At 40.5% G+C, this 24649-nt stretch overlaps 1 protein-coding gene across 3 annotated transcripts in view; it reads right to left on the bottom strand.

The window, feature by feature from the left end:
• The window catches only part of itga3b (integrin, alpha 3b), a 141484-nt gene that overhangs the window by 10901 nt on the left and 105934 nt on the right, over positions 1-24649 (bottom strand). For all 3 annotated transcript variants that reach the window (XM_073071665.1, XM_073071663.1, XM_073071664.1), the window contains 7 exons: positions 17332-17411; positions 16089-16166; positions 14302-14404; positions 12457-12633; positions 8652-8765; positions 3709-3825; positions 1391-1489 (listed from right to left, as the gene is read on the bottom strand). In XM_073071665.1, the coding sequence (XP_072927766.1) occupies positions 1391-1489; positions 3709-3825; positions 8652-8765; positions 12457-12633; positions 14302-14404; positions 16089-16166; positions 17332-17411 (768 nt within the window). The remainder of the gene's footprint in view (positions 1-1390; positions 1490-3708; positions 3826-8651; positions 8766-12456; positions 12634-14301; positions 14405-16088; positions 16167-17331; positions 17412-24649) is intronic.

Here is a 24649-nt window from a genome sequence, read left to right on the forward strand (position 1 = left end):
CGCTCAAGTAACCAGGAAAGAAGTGTCATTTCCTCAGAATCAGGAGACAGGTTGCACCAACCCATAATTCAGTAGAGCACAGAGTCTTGTAATGCAGCTGCTACAAGTAAACTTAAACAAGAAGCTATTACAACTCTTCTGGAGCTTTTTGTCCTCAAAGAGGTGGATGATCAGCTCATCCAAGCTGCGGTTATCTCAAGTGCAGCACATGGCAGCTATGCAAACTTCACCTGTGCTTGGTACTTGTTTGTGAGTTCTGGTGATGAGGTATTTTGCCAATTTACTGACAGTCTGCTGGGAAAACCATCCAACATAATCTACCATGTCCTTCTTCTACAGGATATTCCATACGGAGCACTGCCCAATGGACTTGTGATAAATTACATTTTCTCCATAAAAAAACTTTTCTATGAAGGACAGGTAGGCAGCAGGGCCCAATGAAATAAAGCATTGTTCAGTAGTGAGTCTTGCTTTCAACCTCATTATCATTTCTACTACCAAAACATTAACATGAAAGAATATTGTCATGTCACCCGACACTAAAATGTTCATCCACCCTTTTTTACCTCATCATGACTCTTTTAATGACCTCACTGCCAGCCTTCTACCTTGTACACTCTATGAATTTAAAATTCAGGAGTCTCATTCATCCATCACCTATGCTTACTGAAGTAGATTGGATACCAGCATAAAGTACATATCTTGTGAAAGAATTTATCTGTCACCACGTGCATTGAACTTGCAATGTGGTTCAATGCATGTGGCCACAGATAAATTCATTTTCTTTTTAACTCCTCTTCCCAAAATCCATTCAATAAGAAGAAATAAAAAGCAAATTTCAAGAGGCTGAGTACCACTTTTTAGAAAAAAAACTCAATGCTAGAGCTAGCTGTAAACTTTTTACCTTGGCATGTTTAAGTTTTGTTTATTAAGCCCCTCATTACCTGCCCCTCTCTCCAATGCTAACTTCTGCAGCCAATGACCCTCTAAAATTCTGGCATTCTTCCAGTTCTGGCCACTTGCACATCACTGATTTTCTTTCATGCACTGAAGGTTTAGGGGTTCAAATTATTATATTGTCCACCTGATTGTCTCTTATTTCCATCCTTTAAAAATACCTGCTTTAAAATCTGCTCTTTGACCAAACTTCCGATCACCTATCTCCGTGGCTCTTTATGTGACTCATGTTATTTGATGCTGCTCCTGTGAAGCATCATGGGAAATTTTATTCCCTTAAACATGCTATGTAAAAGTAAACTGTTGTACTTGATTCGGTCAGATGGCTATAATTAATCAGTTGCTTTGATGTTTAATGGGCTCAGTAAAACACACATTGTGATTCATAACCATTTTAAATTTTGTTGATGAAGGAAGATCTAAAAGGACTTACTTTTGCATTTGATTTTTTCATTTTGATTGTGGTTAGATGTGTTCTTAGGTGCAAGGAAGCGTCCAGGTACACAGAAATCCGGCTGTAGTCCCTGAATTCCTAGAATAAGAAAATACATTTTAAAATACTATTACTGAGAATTTTGTCAGCACCTGCAGAAGCCTGATACACAGTGTCAGTAAAATTGGGCCCAAATATATTTTGTTTCAGTGGTCAGTGCTAGGTAATTTAGTAAAACTCAGAGGTCAATACCTCTTGCATCACTTTGTAGGCCTTAATATGGCATAAAGATATGATCTGAATGTCAGATAAGCTTGGGGTCAGACAAGTGTAGAGATTGATTTGGAAGAATAGAAGAGTACAATCAGTAGTAGGGTCGTGGGATTTACTCAGGTCAATTTCTACTTAGGAGTTGCTCAGGAAAGACCCATTCAAATCATGAAAACATAAAAAAATTCTGAATGTTTTCATTAAACCTATATACTTCTATCTAGAGTTTACCATATATCAGATGCCAGATGTACAGAGAACCCTGGAACAATACTTTGTAACCCACATAGCAAGTTTTATTTAAGTATGTGAGTAAGTAAGTACTTAAAGGTTATTTACAGTTGAAGTCAGAAGTTTACATACACCTTAGCCAAATACATTTAAACACAGTTTTTCACAATTTCTGACATTTAATCCTAGAAAACATTCCCTGTCTTAGGTCAGTTAGGATCACTACTTTATTTTAAGAATGTGAAATGTTAGAATAATATTAGAGAGAATGATTTATTTCAGCTTTTATTTCTTTCATCACTTACTCAGTGAGTCAGAAGTTCACATACACTTTGTTAGTATTTGGTAGTATTGCCTTTAAATTGTTTAACTTGGGTCAAACATTTTGGGTAGCCTTCCACAAGCTTCTCACAATAAGTTGCTGGAATTTTGTCCCATTCCTCCAGACAGAACTGGTGTAACTGAGTCAGGTTTGTAGGCCTCCTTGCTCGCACACGCTTTTGCAGTTCCGCCCACAAATTTTCTATCGGATTGAGATCAGGGCTTTGTGATGGCCACTCCAATACCTTGACTTTGTTGTCCTTAAGCAATTTTGCCACAACTTTGGAGGTATGCTTGGGGTCATTGTCTATTTGGAAGACCCATTTGCGACCGAGCTTTAACTTTCTGTCTGATGTCTTGAGATGTTGCTTCAATATATCCACATAATTTTCCTTCCTCATGATGCCATCTATTTTGTGAAGTGCACCAGTCCCTCCTGCAGCAAAGCCCCATAACATGATGCTGCCACCCCCATGCTTCACAGTTGGGATGGTGTTCTTCGGCTTGCAAGCCTCACCCTTTATCCTCCAAACATAACGATGGTCATTATGGTCAAACAGGTCAATTTTTATTTCATCAGACCAGAGGATATTTCTCCAAAAAGTAAGATCGTTGTCCCCATGTGCACTTGCAAACTGTAGTCTGGCTTTTTTATGGTGGTTTTGGAGCAGTGGCTTCTTCCTTGCTGAGCGGCCTTTTAGGTTATGTCGACATAGGACTCGTTTTACTGTGGATATAGATACTTGTCTACCTTATTTCCTCCAGCATCTTCACAAGGGCCTTTGCTGTTGTTCTGGGATTGATTTACACTTTTTGCACCAAAGTACGTTAATCTCTAGGAGACAGAACGCATCTCCTTCCTGAGCGGTATGACAGCTGCATGGTCCCATGGTGTTTATACTTGTGTACTATTGTTTCTACAGATGAATGTGGTACCTTCAGGCATTTGGAAATTGCTCCCAAGGATGAACCAGACTTGTGGAGGTCAACAACATTTTTTTCTGAGGTTTTGGCTGATTTCTTTTGATTTTGTTTGTAAACCTCTGACCCACTGGAATTGTGATATAGTCAATTAAAAGTGAAATAATCTGTCTGTAAACAATTGTTGGAAAAATTACTTGTGTCATGTACAAAATAGATGTCCTCAACATCTTGCCAAAACTATAGTTTGCTAATATGAAATCTGTGGATTGGTTAAACAATGAGTTTTAATGACTTCAACCTAAATGTGTGTAAACTTCTGACTTCATCTGTAAGTATTGAGGCAACCAAGCAAGCTTGGCCACTGGGTGTGGCAGGATAAAAAACAAACAGATGCTTTGCTGTCAGAGGGCAGAAGGTGGGATTACTGAAATATTCAGTCAAAGCTTTTACGCATTGTATGATTACAGATCAACGTTAGAAACAGCTCTGAATTGGGCATGGTCAACCTAGGAAGGGAAGACAAAAATAATTGCAAAAGAATCCCCATTCATTTTGCAGGATTCAATCTGTACCTCAAGAAACGTGCTATTCCATAGTCGTGCTCGGAACGTAACTGTAGCCAGTTTAGTCATATTGCGTAGCAGACAACTGAATTGCTTGCATCGGGCTGTGCGTTTGTCTTTGCATTCCTGTCAAAAGCAGAATGTGAAATCGCATATTACAGAGATGTATACCTGTGTTTGGAATTTAAACTGTAGCAGAGCTGTGGTCATAAAAATGCAACCAGTTAATAAATACTGTTTCATATACCTCACAATAGTTTTTTTGTGATTTAATTGTTACTTGGATGAGGGCAGCTCAATAACCCTCAAGAAGCTAGGTGCTATGTGGATAATTACTTGCTAACCACCACAGTAAGCAATCATTCCCTCCTTCAACAGAGCACACTGGCTGCAATATGTACCAATTACAAAATGCACAGTGTTCCTCACCCACTCAACACTAAAATAGCACCTCCCAAAGCTATGATCTCTACCACTAAGAAATGTAAGGATAGCAATCCCATGGGAACACTGCTACTTTTAAGTTCCCCTCTAGGTCACATAACATTCTTACTAGAAGAGAGATCAAGTCAACCAGCAGGGCTGTAGCTGAGGCAGCAGAGACAGGATCATCACGGGTGTGGACTAAGTACGTCCAGAGGAGCAGATAGTCAGACAGTGTAGCCATCTTTTGTAAACCCTTCAGTAGCTGCATAGACACCTGAAGAGTAGACTATCTGTTGGATGTAAGCGACCAACAACTCTGATAGAGGCAGATGCCAAGTTGTTAAGCTCATCAGTGGGAGGTGGTGCTTAAGCACTGCTGGCCCACCACCTCGAGGGAGTCTTGATCATAGGCGGGCCGAATCTCCTGAAGACAGGTGGCAGATCAACTGATGATCCCATTGGTGATAGCACATCTCAGTCCACGTGTATTTTCAATTCTTTTGTTCTGGACACCAGTGACTACCAGGAATAGTCTGGTTGGCAACCGGGAATAGCCCGGTGGCAGCGCGGAGAGACAGCGGACAGCCAGGAAAGACTGGCACCAGGGGTGTCGGGATTGGCAGTCCAGGCACCAGCTCAGAAGAGCACCCATTTCTTGAAGCTTCTAGTTTACATGGAGAAACATACCCTCGGGGTCCTCGGAGAGAGAGGGAGAATGATGGACCCAACTGGACGGATACAGTTAATTACAGGGAACGACTACGACCAAGAGCTAGGATAAGAGGCTCTGAGTGTCCAATGTGTTGGTGTGGGAGAGCGTTTTCCAGCATTAAAGGTTTACGAGTCCACCAAGCAAAGTTGAAGTGCTATTCCTTCCCAGTGGATGAAGATGAAATTACTTCACCAAGCACAGAAGATGTGGTCTTTTCAACCACTGATACACAAGCCATAGCGATTCGCTCTGGAGAGAATCATTATACTCCAGGTCAGACGAGAGATAACCCAGGTCAGGTTGCAGACCACAGTACCCAGGTAGATCTTTCACATGATGGCGGTGGTGAGGTGGTAGAGAAGAAGAGGAAGGTCAAGTGGCCAGCAATGGCAGATGAGAAGGCTTGGCGTGTGTTTGATGAGGAAATCAGTGTGATGTTGGAGAACACTCTCAGGGGAACATCAAAGAGAAAGTTGGAAGTGATGGGCGATATGATTTATAATGTTGTAAAGTACAGGTTTGGTTTGGTTTAGTTGAGTTGAAGAAAGCAAAGCCTACACAGCAACCAAGCAGGCCCCAGAAGGAGATTAGTAGGTTGAGGAGAGAGCTTCGATCATTGAGACAGAGGTGGAAGGTAGCAAGTGAGGGTGACAAGCCAGGGCTTGCTGATCTCCAAAAGCAGCTTCGAATAAAGTTAGCATCACTCCGTCATGCATAGTCATAGCGTAAAAAGAGAAAGAAGAGAGAGAAGGCAAGAAAGGCATTCTTTGAGAACCCTCATCAGTTCACAAAGAGATTGTTTGAACAAAATAAGAGTGGGCAGCTTAACATCTCTCAACAAGAACTTGAGGATCACCTGACAAGCACTTACTCTAACGAACAGCGGGAGGCTCCTTTGCTTGACATTTCTGGGCTTGTGAAGCCTACCGAGCCAGGAGTGAAGTTCGATCTGTCAGAACCCAAACTGGCAGAAGTCGAGCAGTTCATCAAAAAGGCAAGGTCAGGTTCAGTGCCAGGACCTAATGGAGTGCCGTATAAGGTGTTCAAGAAGTGTGAAGAGCTGAGGAAATACTTGTGGAGATTGTTAAAGGTGGTGTGGAGACAAGGTGTTGTTCCTTTGTCATGGACTGACAAAAGCAGTTTACAACTAGGTGGCAGAGCTTGGACATTAGTATCCCGATGGGATGTGCGATTTCACCCATCCTTTTTGTGTTAGCCATGGAGGTCATTGTGGGGGCTGCAGAATCAGTGGGACCAGGTGTCGTACTTGATGGCGGAGGGGAGTTGTCACCAATATGAGCATTCATGGGCGATCTCACCCTTTTGGGTCCTAGCATTGAGGCAGTGGAAAGTGTACTATCTAGACTTGAGGAGCTAATGGATTGGGGAAGAATGAAGTTCAAGACCACAAAGTTAAGGAGCCTTGTTCTTAGGAGAGGAAAGCTGGTTGACTTTCATTTCACCCTTTGTGGAGAGGAGATTCCATCCATTCAGGACCAACCAGTTAAGAGCCTTGGGCGATCGTACACAGAGGAGCTGAGAGACAACAAGAGGGTTCAAGAGACAGGAGAACAGATCAGCAGAGGTCTGATGTCTGTCGACAAGTGTGGCTTGCCTGGCAAGTTGAAGTTGTGGTGCTTGCAGTACGGACTGATGCCATGGATAATGTGGCCACTAACTGTCTATGAAGTGGCAATGTCCCATGTTGAGGCAATGGAATGGAAGATCAACAAGTATGTGAAGAAGTGGCTTGGAGTACCGAGCAGCCTCACCAATGTTGCGATCCACAGTAGCCAAACAAAGCTTACCATCCCAGTGCAATCCCTGGTTGAAGAGGTCAAGGTAGCCAAGGTAGGATTATTCTTGATGCTTCGAGACTCAAAAGACCCTGTCATCAAGAACATCCAGCCGGATGTGAGATCAGGCAGGAAGTGGTCAGCCCAGGCAGCAGTTGATGAGGCAGAGTCTAGATTGAAGCACAAGGAGACTGTTGGGGCTACCCAGCTAGGCCGCCAGGGACTTGGATGGACAACCCACAAGTGGTGGTCATCTTCTACAGGTAAGGAGCGTCATGAGCTTGTAACGCATGAAATATGAGAGGTAGAAGAGGAGAAGAGGTTAGCTAAAGCAGCTGGCCTGACCAAACAAGGGGCTTGGACCTGGTGGGAAAGTGTTGAACAAAGACATCTATCTTGGAATGTCCTGTGGCAGATGGAACCACACCACATTTCTTTTCTATACAGAGCAGTGTATGACCTGCTCCCAACACCTGCCAACCTCAGCACCTGGTATGAAGATAAGACAGACAGGTGTGCTGCTTGTGGCGAGAAGGGAACACTTCAGCATATTTTGGGTGCATGCAGAGTCAACCTTCCCAGCGGCATGTACACTTGGAGACATAACAATGTTCGCAAAGTTGTAACAGAAGCGGTTGAGTAGAGAGTACTGCAGCACAACTTATCTCATGCCCCATGCTACAAAGAACATCACATATCATTTGTGAAAGAAGGCGCCAAGTCAAGGGTGTACAGCACAGGCCCACGATCAAGCATACTTTCTTCAGCCAATGATTGGCGTGTCAAGGCCGACCTGGATGGGATAGGCAGTTTCCCGGAGCAAATAGTTTTCACCACATTGCGTCCAGATATAATTGTCTGGTCTGACACCAGTAGAGAAGTGCTTATTGGTGAACTCACAGTCCCCTGGGAAGACAACATCGATGAAGCTCATGAGCGCAAGTTAACCAACTATGCAGAATTAAGATCAGAGTGCAGAGACAGAGGGTGGAAGGTCTCATTCTATCCATTTGAAGTAGGATGCCGTGGCTTTATTGCGTTCACTTTCCAGAAATGGCTGCGTGACCTTGGGTTTACTAGAAGAGAGATCAAGTCAACCAGCAGGGCTGTAGCTGAGGCAGCAGAGACAGGATCATCATGGGTGTGGACCAAGTACGTCCAAAGGGGCAGATAGTCGGACAGAGTATCCATCTTTTGTAAACCCTTCAGTAGCTGCATAGACACCTGAAGAATAGACTATCTGTTGGATGGAAGTGACCAACAACTCTGATAGAGGCAGATGCCAAGTTGTTAAGCTCATCAGTGGGAGGTGGTGCTTTAGCACTGCTGGTCCACCACCTTGAGGGAGTCTTGACCATAAGCGGGCTGAAACTCTTGAAGGCAGGTGGCAGATCAACTGGATAGCACATCTTAGTCCACGTGTATTTTCAATTCTTTATTCTTGGAAATATATCTCTTACCCTTCATGGATGCTTATTTTAAATCCTGGAGCTCCCTGACCACGAGCATTGTAGGATTATCTTCACTAGAGGGACTGTAGCAGTGCATCATCAGTTCCCAAGGACAATCAGAAATGGGGAATAAATACTGCCTTGCCAGAAATGACCAGATTCCAAACATAAATACTTTTAGTAGAACATAGAGCAATACAGCAAAGTACAGGCCCTTTAGTCCAATATGTTGAGGTGACCTTTTAATCCACTCTAAGATCAATCTCACCCTTCACTCCCACATGGCCCTCCATTTTCCTTTCATCCATGTGCCTATCTGAGAGTCTCTTAAATGTCCCTAGTGTATCTGGCTCTAGCACCACCCTTGACTGTATGCTCTATGTGCTACCACTCCAAATAAAAAAAGAGCTATCTTGATTGGATATCCATATTCCATTACCAGAAATTATGCTATAATTATGTGAATAACCAGATATATTTTTCCAGAAAATCAGAAGAAAATGCAAATACATTGCTTTCACATTCATAGTCTGGAGGATTCCTTCAGTTCCCTCGTTATATACTTACTAGCTGTAAGTCGCCTTTTCCTTTAGTCAGTGTGGTCAGTTTTCTGAGCTCATTGGCAGCTGGAAGTGCTACATCCCGTTTTGTTCTTACTGGCTGCGCCGTTTGATTGTTCTTCTGAAGAAAAGAAAAAGTCAAAGTTAATACAAATCTAACAGCATAAAGGTCATTTTGTGCATGCATATCTTGCTCTCCAGCAACTAGTGAATCTGTCAGGTTTATTATTGCTCGACCGATCTCATCTATCCCCTCCCAGCTGTTATCTCATCTCTCGTCTAACAGACCTCTTGCCGACTCAGCTTGCCATTTTCTGCATGCAATGTTTATGGAATTTTAATAGTGAAAAAGTTTGGCAAGTTGTTGACAAACATTACTTCCTTTGTGGCTATGCACATTAATGACTTACAATTTTAAGCTTATCAGTGATAATCATTACAGCTAAATCATTGGAAAATGACAATAAATGGATCAATAAATGTAGCATAATCTGAACAGTACTTCTTTTCTCTTTCATGTAGTATGATAGACTGAGAATGGCACTAGCTGCCTGACCACCACTGCTGCATTTGCTATCTGTTTCTAGTCTTCTCCTCTGTTCCTCTCCTCGATTCCCCTCTCAGCATCTAATTTTGCATCCTATCATTCCATTTCCCAAATCTACAACATCACCTGCTCTCCTCTCCATGGCAGTTTGAGGCTACTCTGGAGAGACCTTTAAAAGTACTGAGATATTTCCAATGAGCAATTATATGAATGTCATTGCTGCTATTAGCCCCGTACGCAGCTGTGAAAACCTTAAGTTATGTTTTACAACCCCTTAAAGAAATAAATGGTGATATGATTTCTTATCACCATAACCTCAAGAATTTGCTTATGACTTTGATTTGCTATGAACTCTATACTCAGTAAACAGAGAACCAAAAATGCCCAAAGTCCACTTTCTAGGCACTGAGCTCACTCCAACTTACGAAGATTATGGTTGTAAATTAATTTCCTCCAACTGACCCAACAGACAGCTGTAGCTCTTTATAATTATAGTCCATATCAAAGGTGTGCATTTGCTTGTGCTTAAGGCATTTTTGTCTTTTTGTGGAATATGTGAAACAGAACTTTATTTCAGTCCTGCTCAGGCCCACTCACTCAACTTTTTCGAGAGCATATCAACAACTGCATTGAAGCTACTTTCTGCTCTCATACAGAAAATGAAAATGTCATCACTTTTGTTGCCAATTTCCCTCTGTTTCCATCTTCACGTGGCACACCTCTGACTTTTTCCTTTCCTTTCCGGATCTTCCCATCTTTATTTGAAGGAATAGACTGATTCCCACAGCTTTTGTGACCACATGTCCTCTTATGCTCATGTTACCCTCTCACCCCAGAAGCCTCAACATTCAACCAATTATCCTTTGCAATTTCCATTCCGTTCCCCTCGGTATTTCAAAGAGATCACTCTCTTTATGACTTCCTGGTTTGATTTTTCATCCCCAGTACTATATCCCAACTTATTGCACTTCTGCATGCAGGCACAGGAGATGAAATACTTTCCACTTCATCTCTTCATTTCCCACCATCCAGACACCAAATATCTTTCCAGGTGAAGTAATGATTCACTTGCAAATCTTCCTATCTAGAGTATTGCATTCGTGTGCTTTCCTCTACAATGGAAAATCTACGGTAAATGCATATTGAGTGATTGTTTTATGGAAAACCTTGTTCAATCTGCAGGAGTAACTCTGAGTTTTCAGTCACCTGCACTTTAATTTGCCATCCTACTCTGACCTTATTGTCCGTAGCTTCTAGATTTGTTGTGAAGCCCAAAGCAAGCTTGAAGAACAACTTAACTTCTTATGGACATGTTGCAACTATCAGTCTCAGTATCAAATTCTCCAGTTGTAGGTAACTCTCTTTCTTTCTGTCTGTATCAGAAACTGGCCATACCTGTGTGTCATCATTTTGAAAATGCCCAGTAAACATGACTATGCAGACAGAAAAAGACTTCTATGGAAACAATGACTCATTTGGGCTCATCCTCCCAGCGATATTCCTTTCATGCAAACCATCCCTCTCCCATTTTTTAGTAGTGAACTAATTGTTTCTAGTCTTTCCTAATTCTGATGGAATGCTCTGGACTGGAAATGCTAACTGCGTCTCTTTTCACAGTTCCTGTCTGACTAAGTGTTTCCAGCTTTTTTTTGTGTTTATATTTCATATTTCAGCTATGTACATTTTTTGAGTTTCATTATAGTGCTTCTCTCCACTTTGGAATCACATTGTTCAAACCTGAGACTCACCAGAGCAGCACCCTCTACTTGAAACAGGCTCTGTGGCCTACTGATTCTGTTTGTACTAATTTACACGAATCCTGTATTAAACCATTTTTAAATTCACCGCATATTCCAATCAACTCCCACAAAATTTTACTATTCAGACACTAGGGGCAATTTAACCTACCAAGCCACACCTCTGGGATGTGAGAGGAAATCAGGGCACCTGCCGGAAATCCACAGTCATAGGAAGAATGTGCAAACTCCACTTAGGCAGCAACTAGTTCCAGTAGCTGTCCCACTGTGCTGCCCAACTCTTAATGTTTTCTATTCAAGGTGTGGGTGCCTGGAATTTTTGTTTGTTAAGTAGTGTTAGAGAAAACCTGCATCTTTCTAGTGTAGCAAATATATAGAGCCAATTTCCAGTGGAGGGTATCTAAATTTTGCGAATACATAGAAAAGCTTGGTTGAAGGTAGTTTTGTGAACACCATGGTGAATTGACAGTGATGGTTGAGCCTAGATGGATCACAATGGTTCCTATGTTGTGAGAGATCTACCTTTTGTGGAAAAGGTAGTTGTCCATGTTTCAATCTCTGGATTTTTGTGGAAGGACACACTTGCTAGTGTTTTACTTGATTCCATTTTTCAGTAGTCTAGGGAAAATTATACAGAGCTTTCCTAAATGTGATTTATTAAGAAGGGTGGAGTTTACACTAGACAATGGTTACAGCTTGGCTTGAGAACGAAACCATCTTGAGTGGTGGATGTCAATCCATAAATGCTTCCTTTGACCTTTTCTGACTTGTCATAAATGGTATCTGGATCACTGTGCCCTTGTCACACATTCTACTTTCCAGGAATATTCCAAGCAAAATAATTTGCAGTATCCATACTTAAATGGTGCTTGAAAATGATGTAGATACCTTTTATAAGAGTCAAGCTTGGTTTAAATAAAGAAATCCTCTTTTAGAGGAAGATGGTCATAATAGCAAAGCTAGTGGAGTAACTGCCTCTCAACACTGAGCACTTAGGTTTGATTGTAACCTTGGGTGACATCCATGTGGAGATTGCACATTCTTCCCATGACAACATGGTTTTTCCCCAGGTGCTCAGGTTTCCTTCCACATTCCAAAGATGCCCAAATTGGTAAGTGAACTGGTCATTGTAAATTGCTGATAGTGTGGCAATGGGTGATATAATCTGGGGGGTGGGGGAGGCTGAGAAGAATGACCAAAAAAGGAATCGAAGGAGGATTAATGCAAATGGGTGGTTGGTGTTTGGCACAGACTCATTGTTTCTGTGTTGTATCTTTGCCTAGATTAAACTAGGGCTTCATTTTGCAAGGAAATAAACTTCAATCTCTCAGCAAGTTATTATACACTAGTTACAGTAGTTATTTGCCAACTTTGAATATTTATACTGAAACCTAAATCAAATTTCTATTGTGTTTGGAGTTTCAAATAGCCAGGTTGCTCTGGAAATATCAATAGAGTCAGTAAGATATATAATTACAATAATAAATATGGAGAAAATATGCAAATACCTTTAAATTCAGTTCATTCACGATATACTCATCTGGTGTACAGTATCGGTCTTCTGTTCCATTCATTTCAATTTCAGTGAGGTACAGCAACCACTTTCCATTACTGATTTCATATGGCCAATTAATAGTGAGGTAAAGCACTCCTAGGTCACCCAAAGGCTCTCCTTGATTGTCCACCTATAGGAGTTTAGAACAGGATTAATAGCATGGCACACTTTACTACATCTAAGCTGTGACCTACTGACTGCATTTGCCATTAGAAAAGCATATTAGCTCTTACTTCTCAAACAGTTAAAGCCCAATGGCTGGAGCCTGAATCTGCAAATCTTTGTGAGCCCGCTGGGGAAGTGTCTGTAAATCCATGAGTGTGCAAACCGCTAGAGGCTGGAGGCGGCCCATCCTGAGGTTAGAGGACTGTATGTGACTGCATGTATGTGGGTGGGAGGATGGGAGGGAGGGAGGAATGAGGCTTGTTTTTCAGTTTTTGTCATGGTCCTAACTGAACAGTAGCAGGTATCCAAGTTTTGGCACTCCAATTCCCTGGAGTATGGTTAGGTGCCACTGTCCCTTTAAGACTCAGGCTGCCAATTATTGCCTGCCACTTTTCTTCATGGAAAGTCTGTACTTAAAGCTCTCGTGCTGAGCACTCAGTGCTCAACTGTAGGAGTTTAATTTCTGTACTGCTGTGATTCTGAGCCTGAACCTGGGTCCACTGCCATCCATAGCTCTCTTGTCACAGTTGTTTGTTGTGTTCTGTCTTCTGCTGAGCATTGTGGGCATACTGCCAATTATGGTGGCACTTGTGGGGAGTCCCAGTACATCCTTGGGGTGCGTTGATTGCTAACACAAATGACACATTTAACTAACACACACAAAATGCTGGTGGAACGCAGCAGGCCAGGCAGCATCTATAAGGAGAAGTGCTGTCGACGTTTCGGGCCGAGACCCTTCGTCAGGTCTAGGTCTCGGCCCGAAACGTCAACAGTGCTTCTCCTTATAGATGCTGCCTGGCCTGCTGCGTTCCACCAGCATTTTGTGTGTGTTGTTTGAATTTCCAGCATCTGCAGATTTCCTCGTGTTGACACATTTAACTATATGTTACAATGTAGTTGTGATAAATACATCTGAATCTGGACATTATTTTTTGCACTACCTTGATGTACTTCTGTATGTACTTCTACCTAGATGGCATTCAAACAAAAGCTTTTCACTGTGCCTCAGTACATGTGACACTAATAAACCAATCAATAGGGTAGAAGGCAAGTGATTTGACAAAGAGGATGATGTAATGTGAAAGAGGGTGCACTGAGTATAAATGTCAGGACAGTATGATGCGGTTGTACAAGATGCTTGTGAGGCTGCACTTGAAGTGTTATTTTCAGTTTTGGTCATTCTGCTACATGAAGGATACCATTAAGCTAGAAAGAGAGTGGGGAGAAAATTACATGCCAGGACTCTAGGAGTTAAGATTATTCACATGGAATTTAGGCGACTGAGGTGGTCTTGTAGAAATGTATAAAATCAATGTTGTACAACTCGATGAGACTGCTCTGAGTAACCTCATCTCTATAACAATGCATGTTTGTGAAAACACTTTCCAACAAAGGTGATGTTTTCTAAAGGATTGAATTTGTGGATAAGTAATTTCCAGATTCTAAAACTCACCAACATGGTGAAATATTTTTTTACCTATAAACAATAGCAATGTTCATATTATTACCATATTTCAATGATTTTACTATGAACAGGAAGGAGTATAATCTTCCCCACAGGTGTCTTACAAGGTGGTTCATATTTCATTTTTGCACTAATTTATAAACATCACAATATCAACTCTGCTCTTACCTGAAAAGTGAAGTTCACAGGACTTCCCACATCATCAAATGTTTTCATTCCACTCTCACCCATCACTGTGCCACTGAAATACGTCTTTGGGTTGTTACTTAACCTGATGAAAGAACAGAAAGAAAAAAAATAAAAGACTGTTACTGCACTGGAATTCAAATGACTGCTTGGGTTCATCCAGTGAGAGTGATTTGTCAATTGAAGGACAAATAACTAATGATAACTAGCAAAAAACTGTCTTGGATAATAGAGGAAATATAAAGTAGCCAACCATGAAGGGGTTACTGTGATAGTTAAAATATGAAATCTGAATTGTATGGAAATCTGCTCCTCACCCAACAAACAGATCTCTACATTTAATTTTGCCTCCAAATAGGAAGGATTACAAACATGCCAAGAGTTGCAGAAATTGTTGCATTCCTTTATTAAATGGCTGATGGAAGGTGTTGAAATGCAGAAATGCAAACTTGGAAGCACCTTCCTGACTAACAAGATATTTTTCTGTGTTCAAGCTTTCTGTGGGTTTAAAGCAGAGTTCCCAAGCTTTTTCATGCCAAGTAACAATACCATTAAGCAAAGGGTCTGTGGACCCCAGGTTGGGAACTCTGGTAGTTACAGAAGTACCCCAGGCTTCTCAGCTCCAGCAATCTGGGTTCAATCCTGATCTCCAGTGCTGTGTTTGTGACCACGTGGTTTTCTGCTAAATGCTCCAGTCTCCTCCCACATCCAAAATATGTGGATTGGTGGGTAAGTTAGTCATTGAAAGTTGTTGCAAGTGCAAGATGTATGGTAGAACCTAGGGCTGAGTTGGTGGTAATGTGGAGAAAACAAAAAGGACTGGGATTTGTGTAAAAATGGTGTTTGATGGTTGCGACTGACTTGGTGGGTTGACGGGCTGTGTCTGCACTCTATCTCTCTATGAAGACTTATCATAAACAGCAATGGCATTATTGGATACTGTGGATTTACATGCAGACTACTTCCTATTTGATGTGTATATAACCCAAGCATAAATATATAATGTAAATGAACAAAATATACTAGCTTTAAAATCTAAAACTTAGTTCAGAAGATTGTTTTGCAATATGCAGCTGAACAAGCTGCAAACAATTCATAATCTTGCAATTTATTCCTGGAATTGTGCCATTGGGTAACTCCACCCTCACTTTAATATATTAAACAATGTTCTGCCTGCCAGAAGAGGGCATCTCTGCCACCTGGTTAAAATGGTGGTAAAGGAGCATGTACCTGGAATACAGCAATAAATGTTCTCCCATTACTTGACACAATTCACACCTTATTTGTGGCTTTCATGTCATTATTTGTTGAAATGCACGAAATGAGCAATCAGAGCTTGTTCTGATTCATGATCATTTCTTTATAAGAACTTAAAAAGTAGGAGTAAAATATACAAATCTTAGCTGTAATTATCAGAACTGTGGTAGGAATAGAAATAATGAAGTATGGATATAATTCTGCTTAGATTGGCTCAGCTATATAATAAACATTATTATAACAATTTCAGTCAATTGATCCTAAATTCATCATAATAAATTTAGATTTACCTCTGCTTTTATATGTAAAAATCAAAAGTTTAGAAATAGAACAATTAATCTATCTCGCGCACCTACAGTCTAACAGAACAGCAATTAGTTTGTTGAATAATATAAAAACTTTCAGGGAGTGATACAAATGATACTTCACTCAAAAAATCCATATAGTATCTCATCAGATCTGTAGCATCTAATCAGCGAAACATACATTTAACAGATTGATTAGTTTCTTACCGAACTAGGTTAACTGGTAGTTGAATTTCTATGGGTATCGATGCCTCAACTAAATGTAAATCATTCTGCACACTTTCCCTGTTGGTAAAATAATAAATTAATGTTTGAATAAAATTCCACAAAAAAGTTACATTCTTGATTTGATGGTCACACAAGGTAACAGTGATGTACAAACATCTTGCTTGGGACATAAACTTTATGCTGGCGATTTTCCTTCTTAGCTCCTTCCTAAGAGATGTGGTGTGACCTGATGGGCACTTCCATCATTTTAAGTTTTTATCTCAGATTTCCAATATCTGCAGTGTCTTTTCACTTTCAAGATAATCAGTTATTAAGATGAGAAAAGCTGTGGCAGAAATATTGAGGATGGCAGTTTTGCACCCAACTTGTCAGTCAATGTACTGGCTCCTTACAGACTATTGGGAAGTTCAAAAAATACACCTATCTTTACTTTTCGAGGGCATTGGAAATGGGCATTAAGTGCAGGCCTTGCTAATAATGCCCACATCCCATGAGAATAAAAAGTATTCTTGTATAAGATTTCCTAATTTCTTCCTTTACAGTTTTGTTGACCTTTGTCTCTTAATTACCAGATTTATTCTTTTTACATAAGACTAAAACAACACTGCTGCTCCAAAGAGCGCTATATGAGGTCATTCTTACCCTCGGCCATTAGGCTCTATAATGAGTCCACCTATAGCCGGGGAAGTGATGACCCCCTCCTGTTAGACTGTTTGAGGTAACTTATTTTTTATGCTTTTTTACTTCTCTTCTAATATTTGTATATCTGTGCACTTGTAATGTGACTGTGACACTGTAATTTCCTTTGAGATCAATAAAGTATCTATCTAATCAAACCTGTTCAAACAAGTAATTGTAAAAGTTCCCTCAGAAACCCTCCTCTTTATTCGAGGAAAGAGACACAATTTTTGTTCCTCTCTTTCATTGAATCTTTTAATTCCTGTTGCTACCCCTGTCATATTTCTTCTGATAAGTGATTTGATGTGCTCTATAGTTGATGAAGGATATGCAGACAGGTAACAGGAAAGCTGACACTGAGATCCAGAGTTATTTCAAAACGACAACATTAGAAGAACCCTCTAGTGTTAGTGCCACAGGTTTCCATAAGGTTATTTTAACTTTACTAAAGAAGTTAGGTTATAATTATGAAAGTAACAATGACGAAGAGATATGTTTTGGTTTAGTTTAAATGAAACTGCAAATAAACAAAACATATGCTTACGTTGCAAGTTTGAGTCCCACAGTGATTTCACTCATATGAAGGGTTATTCCTGTTGTTTCGAAGATTAAAAGGATTTCAACCTACAAAAGAAAAATGTCACATCCCTGATATATCTCATTTTGTTACCTTTAGAATATTTCTGACCTTACTGTCCCTTACACAATTCTAAGGTAAATAAAGTTTAAATTTGATGTGAATTTCCAAAGTAACTCTCCATTTCTGATTTAGCAATCAACTGCAGATGTTCATATATGAAACAGAAATAAGCCTGGAATTTCCACATTTGTACTGTCCACATTGAAACCCTAAATTTACAAACAGACTTAGGATACTGAGATTCCATTAAATGGGTTATAGACTTATGGATTGAAAGACAGGTTCATTAAAAATGTTTTAGTTTTGTGACATAATGATTTAATTATTTACTTCAACTAATTTTCTTAATTTCTGAATATCAGAGACATTTAAGCAACATTGACAGGTTTTACAGCTGACCAAGCAGTGAGGCCTTTTTAACTCTATAATCTATTCATGGCAGTTTTGGGGGAGGGGGAGTTTGGAACTACAGTACCAGATGATTAATTGCCAATGTTTCTGTTTACTACAGGATTTTCTACATCTCAAAGAAAACTTCTCTCCCATATGGTATTAATATGACACTCCAACTTTTCCATTAAATCAGTGGGGATCGGGTCAGGATTCCTCCTTGATGAGCACGTCTTACAATGTGCTAATGGTGACATTGTCACCTACATTTACTTTGGAAAAATATTGAGAATCCTGCCACTGAAAACTCAAGGCATCAGCCTCCACCACCTCACCAATCATCTGCTTGAGATCATCCATGACAATTCTCAGTCTTTGAGGCCCAACTGATTCAGGCTTGTGTTTGTGGGTTCTACATTATGCATAGAATAGGCCTGGGCACAATAGACCAACCTTGGTAGCAGCATCCAGCTAGGGGTAGGGAACAGAGACCAACTTAGGTCTAAGTAGGAGGGACAGCAGAGATCTGCCTTGCCACAAAGGGCTAACCTGAACATGGTCACCAGTGACCAGCCTAGGATTGGCTAAATCTTTCATTGGCAGCAAATGTAATTTTAAAGTGTTCTTTTAAAGAGCTGTTGCAAGCACAATATGCTGTAATAATCTTCAATCTACCATCCCTGAAATTGCTTCCTTCTCATAATTTACTGTTGTTAGATACAGGCACTTAAATGGAACTTAAAGGATTCCCAGATAAAGATAATGTTTTGAAGGACAGTAATTTAGGAAATGTGTCCAGTTTCACAACAAAAGGAGTGGGATATAGTTCCCTTAGAGATTACAGCTAGAACTAAACAGTCAGCTCTTATGCATTCTTGCTGAATGGAAAGCAGTGGTTCTTTTTTGAAATTAATGGCAGGTTTCATACCAAGTTATCAGAGGCAATTTGACTTATAGAGCCTATATTCATCCAGGGAACTTCTATTATATAAAGGGCTTGGTGTGGCCCTACCCAAAACAAGCCCCTCCTGCATCTGTCTTTGATTTTTGGAGATAAAAAGTTGGCAACAGTTTGTTCTTTCAGGAAGATGAATCCTGCACATCTAATGGGCAAATATACTCATGGGATGGAATTCTAGGTTGCAGACCTGGGTTTGCTGTATCTAGCCCTTTATTTAGAATACCTGTAATATATAGGCATGAATTAATGTCTTAATTAGTTTAGCATAAATGCCAGCAGTTAGTTTGATAGTGGAGCATCGGAGATTAAAACATCTGGTTAACTACTGCAAAAACCAACAGAAAGGAGCTGAAAAAAACATAAAGAGAGAAATGATGAAATATGAAGGTAAGCTAGCCAATCGTATCAACGAGGATACCAAAGTTTTTTCAGATATATAAAGGATAACAGAGCAAAGTGGATATTGGACCACTGGAAAATGACGCTGGAGGGGCGGTAATGGGGACAACAAAATGGTGGACGAACTGAATAAGTATTTTGTGCCAGTCTTCACTGTGGAAGACACAAACAGTATGCCAAAAATTCGAAAGTGTCAGGGGTCAGAAGTGAGTTTTACTGATGAGAAAATGTTTGGGAAGCTGAAAAGTCTGAAGGTAGCTAAGTCACCTGGACCAGATGGACTACACCCTAAGGTTCTGAAAGAGGTATCTGAAGAGACTGTAGGCATTAATAATGATCTGTCAAGAGTCACTAGATTCTGGAATGGTTCCAAAGGACTGGAAATAGCAAATATCACTCCACTCGTCAAAAAGGGGGGAAAGCAAAAGACAGCAAATCATAGGCCAGTTAGATCTCATTGAAATCTATTCTATATTGAAAGGCTAGATAGTGAATGTGGAGAGGATGTTTCCTATCGTGGGGGAGTCTAGGACCAGAGGGCACAGATAGAGTGGATGTGGAGAGGATGTTTCCTATAGTGGGGGAGTCTAGGACAAGAGGACACAGATAGAGTGGGTGTGGAGAGGATGTTCCCTATAGTGGGGGAGTCTAGGACCAGAGGACACAGATAGAGTGAATGTGGAGAGGATGTTTCCTATAGTAGGGGAGTCTAGGACCAGAGGACACAGATAGAGTGGATGTGGAGAGGATGTTTCCTTTAGTGGGGGAGTCTGGGACCAGAGGACACAGATAGAATGAATGTGGAGAGGATGTTTCCTATAGTGGGGGAGTCTAGGACCAGAGGACACAGATAGAGTGAATGTGGAGAGGATGTTTCCTATAGTGGGTGAGTCTAGGACCAGAGGGTGCAGATGGTTGTAAAGGCCAGGTTGTTGTGTACTTAATATTTTAGTGATATTGTAAACGTATTGTTTGATTAAGCATTCTTTGTTGGTTACATAATTCATTATGGGTTATATGTAAAAGCATGTGAATGGCATACATCATCACGCCATCATGTCATGAGCACACTTTGCTTAAAGTAAAAATGAAACTAAGACATGCATCTCCTGGCTCGATGTTTTCCTTTCAATTAGTTTTATGTTTTGGAATTACAAAATATAACACAAGTCATTGGGAATATTTAAAGTGGAGGTTGATAGATTTTTGGTTAGTCAGGGCATCAAAGGTTACAGGGAGAAGACAGGAGAACGGGGTTAAGAGGGATAATAAATCAACCATGTTGGAATGGTGGAGCAGACTCGAAGGGCCTGTTACAAGTGATGAATAGACCTGATGGACAATGGGGTACAGAGTTAACCATTCCCCTCCTAAGAAACACAAACTATTACTGTTGCTATGCTGACCATGAGAAAGAGAGACGGAAAAACAAGCAAGAACATCGGCGACAGATCAGAGAGAGGGGGAAATTGCTGATTAACCGTATTGTGACTCCTTTTTAAATTATTTACTGTTTCGCTGCAAGGACAATAGTTTGCTCATAAACATTCCTCAGTGGACTGAAGGAGTGGCCTTATTTGATGGACACAGTCATTCAGGAGTGATGGATAGCTGAGTCCCCGTGAGTAGGGATAAAAGACAGGTCTGGAGAGACACCCTCCAGACACGCCAGTGGACACTGATTGAGTGTTGGAACCCACAAGAAAGGTGGGGGCTTTGAAGACCGAACCAGGAGGTTGGACATTAAGGCAATCAGTGTTAACGCAGGGCTGGTGGGGACTTGTGTGTGTGGGTCCACTCATGCCAGAGTGATGAATCCACAACAGAAGAACGGTCTAGCAGAAGGACGGAGAGGTCATAACTGAACGACCACACCGATATAACGGATTAAGAAAGCAAAGGAAGGTTTGCCTGACTGTAGCTGTTACATCTCGCTCGCTCTCTCTCTCTCTCTCTCTCCAATGATTAGAATACAACAACTATATCTACAGCAACACTCATGAACTGAACTGAACTTTATACTTTTCTATGACAATTTATTTACCCCTAGACATCGATAGAGCTTGTTTATTATTGATTATTATTATTCCTACACTTTTAGGTTTATTACTGCTAACTGGTTTTATATGTATATTTGCATTATTGATATGGTTTTGCTTATTTTTTATTAATAAACACCTTTAGTATAGTACCACCAGACTCCAATGAATTCTTCTTCCTCTGCTGGTTAGACACCCAGTTACGGGGTACGTAACAGGCCAAATGGCCTAATTTTTCTCCTATGTCTTATGGTCCGAAGCAGTAACTATAAGATCATAAGACATAGTCTACACCTTTATTCTTTCTAGCAAAGTGCATGACCATACACCTCCCTAAACTGTATTACATCTGTGACATCTTTGTCCCTTCTCCCAATCTGTCTTAAGTCCTTCTGCAGACTCCCTTCTTACTTACCACTACCTGTCCTTACATCAATCTTTGTATCATCCACAAACCTGGCCACAAATCCATCAATTCTGTCATCCAAATCACTGACATATAATGTTGAAAAGAAGTGATCCCAACACCGACCCATGCGGAACCAGAAAAGGCCTCTTTTATTCCCACTCTCTGCCTCCTGTCAGTCAGCCAATTTTCTATCTAAGCTAGTATATTTCCTATAATATCATGAGCTCATATCTTGTTAAGCAGAACCTTGTCAAATGTTTCCTGAATATCCAAGCAATCAACATCCTCTGACTCTCCTTTGTCTATTCTGCAAAGTATTCCAACAGATTTGTCAGGCAAGATTTCCCCTTAAGGAACCTTGCTGACTTTGGCCTATTTTATCATGTGCCTCTGAATGGCCTGGAACTTCATCAATAATGGATTCTAACATCTTGCCAACTACTGATGTCAGGGTAACTGGCCTATAATTTCCTATCTTTTGCATTCCTCAATTCTTAAATAGTGGAGTGACATTTGCAATGTTCTAGTCCTTCAAAACCATTCCAGAATCTAGTGATTCTTGAAAGATGATTGATTACTAATGCCTCCACAACCTCTTCAGCTATCTTTTTCAAAACTCAGGAGTATAGTCCATTTGGCACAGGTGACTTATGGTTCTTATAACTCTTTTGATTCTCAAAAAATGTTATTATATAATCCACTGGTGTTATGATAGATATTCATTCCTTGTGTCTTTGCTAACTTTGCTTTCTAAACACAGCTACCAGGTGTGAGCCCAAAAACAGATGTAATTAAGCATCCAACTAACAGTTTGTTTAGTTTCTGGTTGTAAAAGGAAGTCAGTCTTCAGTTGTTAAATGTAAATGGAAAGCAATCATCAGCTTGAAGTTAAAAAGCACTGTTTTTGCAAACAAGCTCTGTAGATAGAAGATGCCCTGACTGTGTAGAAGCAGCTGCTAGTCACTGCACTTGCTTTATTATTGCTCAAGGTAGAGCAGAATACAATGAGTTGTTTAATTTCTGTTGTTTCAAGCAGATTGGCTGACTCTGCAGTTGCTTAGTTGAAGGAAGCTTGCAAAACAGATGGATAATATCATTTAAGTCCATAAGACCATAAGATATAGGAGCAGAATTAGGGCATTTAGCCCATTGACTCTGCTCCGCCATTTCATCATGGCTGAATCCATTTTTCCCCTCAGCCCCAATCTCCTGCCCTTTCCCCATATCCCTTCTTGCCCTGACCAATCAAGAATTGATTAAACTCTGCTTGAAATATACATAAAGAATTGGACTCCACAGCTGCCTGTGGCAACGAATTCCACAGATTCACCACTCACTGGTTAAAGAAATTGCTCCTCATCTCAGTTCTAAAAGGACCGCCTCACCGATGCTTTATAAAGTCTCAACATTACATCCTTGCTTTTATATTCTAGTTTCTAGAAAATGCTAACATTGCATTTACCTTCCTTACGACAGACTCAACCTCCAAGTTAACCTTTAGGGAATCCTGCACAAGGACTCCCAAGTTGCTTTGCACCTCAGCTTTTTTTTTGTATTTTCTCTTCATTTAGAATTATTGATATTTAACATATCAATAACAAATGTGTTTGTAGTTGGGAGTTTTATGTGAGCTTCATAGCATTAATGGTGAACTGTGAACATTAAGCTGAAATCTGTGTTTCCAAAAAATACTTTTAGACCGTTCGTGTTAAAAGGATCTCTGAGGAAATATCACATGCTGTGAAGTCACCCAAGTGTGAGAAAAGGGGTATAAACGTAGAGAGCAGTTCAGGCTGATTAGAAATGGGGTAATGAACATCAAGAAGGCATTGAAGAAACAAGGGGTGAACTAGAATCATTCCTCCAGTTTCAGCTTCTGCAACTAATGATTTATTTCTCTGCAAATTGTGGGTATGTCTTTTTAGTTTATAGGAATTGTATTTTTGTGTTTTGGAAATCCTCTGGCAATTTGGAAATGCTTAAGATAGAAATCCTCTGTGAGTTTTAAATGTGCTTTAAAAGTGTTGTTTGGATTTAAATGTATATCACTGAAAATAAATGAGATGTGTTTAAACTACTTTGTTAGCTGGATGTATCTTCTCTGCAGGGGTGCTCGAATAGTGAATATTGGCAGCTAAGCTCATCATAGAGAACAAACAGGGAAAAAAAACTAGTTTTCATATTTGAGTAGTTACAGTACAATCTCCCTTCAGTGAGAATACTCATGGCTATTCACATCTGATAGAGCTTAAGGTCTTTGTTTGAGTTTAGAACTTTGCGGTCAGCAAACCCAATACCGTCACAGCATTGCAAATCATGCTGCTACATATGCTAGGGTAACTTGTTTACCAGCTGTTATAATAAAGTGTACTGTATCTTCACTAACTAGTGGTTAAGAATGGTCAATGCTTGCTAAAGTGAAACAAGATGTCCAAATTATACTATTAGAAATCTAGGCTGGGGAGATGGCCTGCATCCTTAATGCTACTCTGTTTTTTCCCGATTCATCTGCGTCTTTTTGCCACGACCTGAATCTCCTTGGGCCAAATGGCCAAATTCAGCTCCTATATATCTTATGGTCTTATGGTCCTTCTTGAATTCCACCAGTAGATTGTTTGTTTACTTTAACCGAATCCGAAGATCAAAGTCCGAAGGCCAATTGGAAGTCGAGGCCTGACGGCTGGAGCGATGAGTCAACGATTTTGTGAGTTCACAGGAGGCTGGAGGTCGGAGATGGCCTGTTCTAGGGCTGGAGGAGTGAGTGTGTGTGTGTGTGTGTGTGTGTGTGTGTGTGTGTGTGTGTGTGTGTGTGTGTGTGTGTGTGTGTGTGTGTGTGTGTGTGTGTGTGTGTGTGTGTGTGTGTGTGTGTGTGTGTGTGTGTGTGTGTGTGTTTTCTCCACAAACCTTCTTTAAGTTAAATGGATATTTCAATAGAGATTTTTAGAAAGATTTACAAACCTTGAAGAAGTTGCAAAGGGAATGTGACTGGTTAGTCCCTTTCATATAATCTATATCTTCCTGATT

The sequence above is a fragment of the Hemitrygon akajei genome, chromosome 18, assembly GCF_048418815.1.
Source record: "Hemitrygon akajei chromosome 18, sHemAka1.3, whole genome shotgun sequence".
Taxonomy (NCBI): Eukaryota; Metazoa; Chordata; class Chondrichthyes; order Myliobatiformes; family Dasyatidae; genus Hemitrygon; species Hemitrygon akajei.